General features: G+C 30.2%; 2 protein-coding genes across 2 annotated transcripts in view; both read right to left on the reverse strand.

The window, feature by feature from the left end:
* The window catches only part of LOC140920337 (uncharacterized), a 98,776-nt gene that overhangs the window by 47,369 nt on the left and 43,004 nt on the right, over window positions 1–8,403 (reverse strand).
* On the reverse strand, window positions 1,029–2,547 carry LOC101505126 (F-box/kelch-repeat protein At3g23880-like). Its single transcript, XM_004499679.4, has one exon. It carries the CDS (start codon window positions 2,407–2,409, stop codon window positions 1,177–1,179), a length of 1,233 nt encoding a protein of 410 aa, XP_004499736.1. The 5' UTR covers window positions 2,410–2,547; the 3' UTR covers window positions 1,029–1,176.

Consider the following 8,403-nt stretch of genomic DNA (forward strand, 5'->3'; position numbering starts at 1 on the left):
GCACAGTACAATTAGCACGTTATCCACCCAAGCTTCATCCTATATAAGAGCAGTTATATGTGCTCTATGTATTGCACCCATCCTTACATGAGAATCATAACTTTTCATTACAATTTCTTCTCCAACCTTAGCCCAGCACAAATACAACATGAGCCTCAAGTATGAACCAAAACAAAATATTACAAGAAGCATACTATGTCTGCACTTATAATATCACAACAGCAAATTGAATGATCAAATACCAACCTAACATGTATATGTATATTGTGTTTTCTTCCTCCTATATTATATAACCTTGTTGAGAAAGAGTCATGTTCAATTAAAAACTTTTTCTTCTTTGTCAGATTTAAATCCATTCCTATAAATTGGTTCTAATTTCTAGATGAGACAATGCTTCCATATAAAAAAACTTTAAGTGGTAGTAGTAGCAGTAGCAACACTTTATCACTAAGATGTGGATTTTTTCATGTCTTGAAATCATGGTTTTGATTATAGCAGTTTCAGTTATCTGTAGTGCTGAGGACAATGTTGGCTGCAGGGGCTGTGGAAGCAAAAAATATGCAGGAGTAATGTATGGAGTTACTTCGGTTAGCTAATAAACGAAGCGCGAGTGAAAAAGGAGCAGGGTGGTGCATACTGTACAGTTAGGTTGCTGCAACTTCTAGAGCTTAAAACAGTATAGTTGGTTTGCCAATTTATGCAGTAATGTATCAACTTGGTTTGAAAATTATGCAGGAGCAATGCTGCTGAATGTTGGCATGTGGTAATATATGGTCACCGAAATTTAAATGTGCAGTCAAGGTTGTCTGGTGCTAATTTCAAATGGTGCTTGATCTGTGTCTGTTATGCAGGTGAAGTGCCAGACGCCGTATTTAAAATGAATATGGCAATGGATTACCAACTAGCAACATAGCATTAAACCACAAATTGTGTATTGCAATGCATGATTGTGAACTACATAAAACAAAATGCAGGATTATAAAACAAAATGCAGGGTGAGAGAACCAACATCACCAACTAACAAATAATGAAAAACAAATGTAGCAATTTCTAAAATTGTGGAATCCATCAACCATTAATTAAAAATAACCCATGAGGTCACTAGTAACTATAACAAGCATCAAATAAATAATATAAATGGAAATTTAAAATATAAATTGCTGCTAAATCCTACGCTCAAGTGACAGCCAATGTCTGCATTCCGCAAGGTGATATCAAACTCTCAACATAGACAGTTGGAACAATCGCAGCATCGATGTTTTCAATCTCGGGAAGTTTAAAAGTATCACTTCTATAATCATAAACAACCAACTTCGGCTTCAATGCATCTCTAGACACCAGCAACACTTGTTCATCTTCATAAATATATGCTACCTTAATAACGGGATAAAAACCAAGATCTTCAATAAAAGGAACGGTGAATAATTTATTCCAAGACTCTTTCTTTCCATATTCCTTCATAATCCAAACATCAATAAAGGACTCACCATGAGCAAAGATACACAAACAATCCCTCAACACACCTAACGTCAAACTAACTACATTCACCTCACCATAATCAGGCTGCAAAATCTCTTGATAAGACTCGTTCCCTAAATCAAGTGAAACAATGGAAAACGAATAGCTAAATTCACTCCCATCCTCAGACGCCAACCAATTAATAGCACCACCAACGAATTTCCCCCATTCACCAAATGGTATCACACTATAAGGAAACTCATGAATCCTTCTCCAACCATCAGTACCTAAAGTATGAACCATCACTTGAGTTTTACTAAAACCCTCATCATCATCACCATTATCCTCATCACTACTATCACTTTCACTATCATAGCAATAAACAACCACCACCTTGTAATTATCAATTAAATGATCATAACCAAATCCATACACTATTATGTTATAATAATAATCTAAAGGTGGTTGCGATATATTGAATTGTCCAACGGAAGGGTTCCAAAAAACAAAATAATCTTGAGTTGCAATACAGAGAATGCCGTGACAAGAACCAACAGCTTTAAAAGATCCAAATTTCAGAATGGAAGGGTAACAAAGCTTCGTTTGCGCGATGTAATCGTCGGTGGCAGCTTCAAAAACAGATGAAATTGGTGAATCCCAAAATTTACCATTACAAGATGAGCAATTGAAGTTTACGATGAGGTGGTGGCGGCTTTGACGAGGGGAGGTGATTGACATATGAAGATGCTTCTTGGCGAATTTGGGATCGTCAGAGATTAAAGATTTCCAAGATTTGCATACGCATTGAAATTGAATTAGGGATTTCACTGGTAACCTATAGAGAATTTCTTCAATGAGATCGAAGGAGAGAGTGGGAAGCGGAGGTGATGTTAGGGTTTCCTCCATAGTGGTTGTTAATCGTTGCTTCTTGATGGCGGTTTTTACTTCCATCGGTGATTGAGAAGAAGCTAAGTCGTTTTCGTTGCTACTTGGAACTGAAATCTTCTTAAATTTTGTTTCGTTAAACCGCAAAATATGTCCGAGTAGGGACGAATAGGAGAAAGAGAGGAGAGAGTGAGTAATAATAATCAGTAGTTTGTCTATTTATAGGCACCTATAAAAGGAGATTCACTAATGCGCTTTTCATAACACTTTTTCAATATCCATCGAGTGAATATTTTCATAAAATATCTTTACGGTTCGTTATTTTGATAAAATATCTTTGCAGTTAGTAACTTAAGTTTAGTTTATTTAATTTCAGATAATAGTGTAGTTTTTTTTTTAATTTGATTTTTTAATAAATTTTAAATAATAATTTGATTTTATATTTTTAAAATTTTAATAATATTTTTTATTTATTTATAAAAACTCATAAAATTCATCGAAATCTTCTAACAACTCATAAAATTCATTATTAATTTTAAGAAAATTCATACATTCATCAAAATTATAATTCAAATATTCAAATAAACTCATATTTTCATTCTTTATTTGATGAATTTGATGTCGTTGAAAATCAAAATATGAGTTTATTTAAAGATTTAAGTTATGAATTTGATTAATATTTGGATTATGTTGAAAATGATAATTAATTTAACAGATTTTTTTGGAAGATTTTGATAAATTTTCAGAGTTTCCATAAAAAAAGATAACATTGTTGACATTTTAAGATATAAATGATTAAATTGTTACATAAAATAAAATAAATGATTAAATTGTTACATAAAATAAAATAAATGATTAAATTGTTACATAAAATAAAATAAATGACTAAATAAAAAAAAAATAACTCAATTGTTACATGAAATTAAGTTAAGGGACCGCGTAAGGTATTTTACCTAAATATTATATACTTTATTAAAACCTCACTAAAAAAAGCAATGACAAAAAAGTACAACATTATTTATGTGAGAACCGCTTCATTAAAAATCTTTTTAGGAAAATTCAATGGGACCAAACCATGGTGAAGGAAAAAATAAGGCACAATATATTTATTTCTCCCCTCATGTAGATAATGATCTTTGAAATTATAAAGATCAATCTTTTATTGTAGTTGTTGAAAAACTTTACTTGAAGATGAATTTATAACGAATTTTGTCATATAAATGATTTTGTTGATGTTTGTATCACAACTTAATAAAATATCACGAGCGATTACATATTTTATCTGAATAAACCTTGTTATATCTTTTTTTTAATGTGTCATTGTCTCAGATGAGCGGTGCATGCAATATTATCTTCGTAAAAAACTCATGTAGTTATATTTTTTAGAACACAAACCATTAGTCCCTAGTAGTTGTTGAATCATAGGCCTCAACCAAAACATCTATTGGACTTGTCTCAAGTTGTTCTAAACTTTTCTCATCATTTAATGATATTGTTGTTAGTGATTTGTTTCACATATCTCCATGAAATAGCTGTACTTCCTGATGTAAACTGTAATATCCCGCTTTTTCGAGACATTAACTAACGAAATTCTAAACGTAAAAATACAAATTCGTTTTTATTTATTCATGATTATCTTAAATACTCATTTACCTTAAAATCAATTAATAATATTTTTAATTATATTTTCAAAAATAATGAATCAAATTATTTACAATCACTAAAAGTAAATTTAATACGTTAAACAAAAGAAACTCCTAGAGCCAAAACTATTGATGTTTTACTACCCAACCATAAATCCTAGTTGGTCATAAACTTTGGACTTGTGGAAAACTCACCCAACAAGTCTAACACCGGCACAAAAATATCTCAGAGCCTCTAACTACATGCTATTGTACTTCCTCGCATTTCTCCTATTAGGTTGACCATAACATTATTCGCTCAAGTAACACTATATGTGTGTCAACAAAAGTATCTTAGAGCCTCCAGCTGCATGCTATTGTACTTCCTCGCATTTCTCCTATTAGGTTGACCGTAACATTATTCGTTCAAGTAATACTATATGTGACGTCCTATCAAATATAAGGGTCATCTACAAAATACATACCAATAAATAAATAAGTACATACTTAATAAAGTTAATTCACCCAAACGACCAATGTACCTGTTATCTTTATATAACACTAATCACACTTTAATTAATGTATAAGTACATACTTAATAAAGTTAATTCACCCAAACGACCAATGTACCTGTTATCTTTATATAACACTAATCACACTTTAATCAATGTATACCCAAACAGACCTTATTACTTAATATATATGTCAATATAATGATTCTGGAATATCGTCTCCCCGCGGGCTTTGTGGGTCTTTCCAAATAACACCACTAACTCAAAATCTCTGCATGTGGGCTCTAACCAATTATGAACGCACCACCACACAACTATGAATAAATATGCATGTGGACACTTTAATAAATCATGAATATAATGCGAGGCTAATTTATTAACGACATATCACATAACATTTAATTTTCACACTTTGAATATGTTCAATACAACCATTATAACAATATATCACATAACATTTATTTTCCACACTTTGAATATGTTCAATATAATCATTATAATAACATATCACACTATATTTATTTTCCACAATTTGATAAAAAGTATTTCAGCATAGTATATATTTAATCTTACAAATTTCAGAATAAACACAATCATACATAGATATAATTGGAGTGATGCCCTTACCGATACGAATGTCGTTATTAACATTTTCACGCAGCGGCCTTTGCTCCAAATGTGCTACACTTGAAGGATGAATCACTAACTCATTTAGTTCTTGAATTTCTTCCTTTTTCTCTCCTAAACGCTTCACAGAGAGTTTTTTTTAATGGCGTATTCCTTTTTATTATTAGAAGTGGGGACGTGGTATTAAATGGGAAACAAAATCAAATAAAGTTTATTCAATTGATTTTAAATTATAGTTTTGATTTATAAAATAATTGCAAAATACTAAAACCCTCGAAATAAGATCGATAAGACAATAATTCAAATATGTACTTGAATTCTTCTGAAATTCATTGAGAATAAATATTGCATTTTTTAAAGTTTTTCAAGAACTATATAATAGGTCTAACTTTGTGCAATCCTTCAAGGATACATAAATATTGAATTCTTCGAATTTATTGAGAATAAATATTGAATTTTGTTTAAGTTCTTCAAAAACTAAATAATAGATCTAATTTTGTGCAATCATGCAGAGATGCATGAATATTGAAATTCTTCCGTAATACACAAAGATTAAATATTGATTTTTGTTTTAAGTTCTTCAAGAACTATATAATAGATCTAAGCAATATCTTTGTACAATTCTTTTGAGATACATAAATATTGAATTCTTTTGGAATACATATGAATAAATATAAGTTTTAACAAAAACTATATCACAAATCTAAATAATTTATAAAATAATAAATATAGTTGTAATCATTCAGAGATGCATGAATATTGAATTTTTTCAGAATTCATAGAGAGTAAATAATTATGATATATATTAAATAAGCATGACAAATAGAAAATTAACATGAAAAAATTATGAAAGATATATATTCATTGGACTTAGCGTCATGTTGATAACGTGTTGTAAATTAATCAAAATAACGGCAAAATATAAGAGAATAAAGATGAATGAGAGAAAGAGTGAATAATATTATTCTCTTGTTATGTGGTTTTTGTTACAATATTATTCCTATTTATAGACACAAGAGACATTCACTAATGGACTTAATATTCATAACAAGAGTGAATATCGGATTTTACAAGTATGTTTCTGTTAAACCGACTCGTAGAAAACAACTAGTATTGGTAGTAGTATGGTACACATGTTTCTTTTTTGACAAGTTAGTATTGTATGAATGTTTCTCTATTCAATTTAATCTAAAGATTTATTAATCTAAATAGTTTTACACTTACAAGTAAATGAATTATTAATTATTTAATTATAAATTGATGAAGTTTATAATTATGTAGTTTAACCATACAATCAATAACTCATATTAACGTCTAAAATTGATGCAAATTGATTTGCATCGTCCTTAAGCAGATCTATTTCTCTTAATTTAATTAATTATTATTGATTTTGATTGTAACCTCTTAATGAATTTTTAACTAGTTACACATTAATATATTTTTTTTACGTCAAAGACTCAAAGATATGATTTTTTCTTAGTGTTGTACAATATGATGAATCTGATTTCGAATATGATAAAAGGGTTAGATTTGTACATTATGATGAATCGAAAAAAACTTTTTTATTGTGAAAATTAAGAACAACAAATCACAATCATAAAATTATACTAATTAACTAAGATTAAAATTAATCGGCATGGATTATATTATAGTTAAAATAGCTATTGTGGGTGAGCATTTGTTGGAACGTAATACAACACATGATATTGCTGATTTTTTTTAAGAAATAAATAGCTCTGTTGTGTTCACCTTCATGATTGTAACCATATGTAACACCTCATTTTTTTCAAGACTCAGCTTACATATTGGTATCGTAGGCATCATTGTGTTTGTATGTTCATTTAGAGAAACTTATGTGTTGAGTTGAAATGAATTCATAGTCCAAGAAAGCTCCTAAATGAACTTATTTGGTGAGCAAGTCACCAAAAGTGAGACTTTGTTAGACAATGATAATATTCACAAATCAAAATTGTGATGAACCCACATGTCATGTCAGGGTTTTGTATGGCTAATCCTCTCATTTTCATAATATTCACAAATCAAAATTGTGATGAACCCACATGTCATGTCAGGGTTTTGTATGGCTAATCCTCTCATTTTCACACCCATTTTCTCTTATACCTTACTGAATCTATGATTCATGATTATTGTGTTGATTATGTAACTTGTTATTGTAGTGTTTTTAGTAGCCATATTGTTGGGTTTTCGGGAGATAGCCATTAACAGGCCAAAAATTCAAGCGAAATGAGCCCTAGTTAAAGACCATGTAGCACAAAATTTCACAAAAAGGTTCATATGTTTATCTCTTGAAGCTGAGAAGAGACGTTGGTCACAAACATACGATCCTGTTATGTCTGCACTCAATCCATGTGAACAATAGCTTCAGAATCCTGTGTCAACTCAAAGTTAGTTGGAAATGATAGTAAAATGTAATTGAGTCTGCATTCCATCATTGATTATATATGTTATACCTATCCAAACGAACTACCCAACCTATTTAACGCTGGTCCTAACAGGTTTGCGGGTTATCTTGTTTTAATATGGGCTACCCAAGTTCGGTCCTAGGCGGGTAGCGGGCTAGACGTGTAGCCCACAAATTTTTTTTTAATATTATTTTTTAAATTTAAAAAAAAAATTGTTTGCTACTCTTTTAATTTAAATTTTTTTCTTTCTTCCCCATATTTTTTATGGTATAGTATAAATACATTAAGAAGGAAACAATTTGAATGAGTGTAATTAGTTCAATTTGAATAAGTGTTAATCTCTTTTGGACCAACTTTTATATGAATATGTGGCCTAATTTTACTTTAAAAAAAATGATTATGCGGGTTACCAGGTATCCAATACACATATGGGCTAGTCCGAATAGGCATTAGGCTTATTCAAACAGGGGCACAAAATCCATGAAAAATTTGGGACAATTGGCTATTGTACCCCCCATTTAAACCTATACCCCCCCAAATTGTTGAAAATCCAATTTTATCCTTAAAAAATTCATAAAATTCATTTACTCTCAGTTAAAAAAAATTACCCAAAAATCTGAACTTCCTGAAATTTCCGGTAAGTTGCATCGAAATTTCCGGTAGTTATAATTGTTACCGGAAATTTGAAAAATGAAATTTCCGGTAGTTTTAATTTGAATACCGGATTTTTGAAATTTCCGGAAGCTACCGGAAATTTCAAAAAATTTGAAATTTCCGGTAGTCATTTTTTGTTCACCGGAAATTTGGTTTTTTGAAATTTCCGGTAGTTAACCCGGAAATTTCAAAAATCCGGTACTTAATTTTTTTTTTTTTTTT

The sequence above is a fragment of the Cicer arietinum genome, chromosome 5 (assembly GCF_000331145.2).
Source record: "Cicer arietinum cultivar CDC Frontier isolate Library 1 chromosome 5, Cicar.CDCFrontier_v2.0, whole genome shotgun sequence".
NCBI lineage: Eukaryota > Viridiplantae > Streptophyta > Magnoliopsida > Fabales > Fabaceae > Cicer > Cicer arietinum.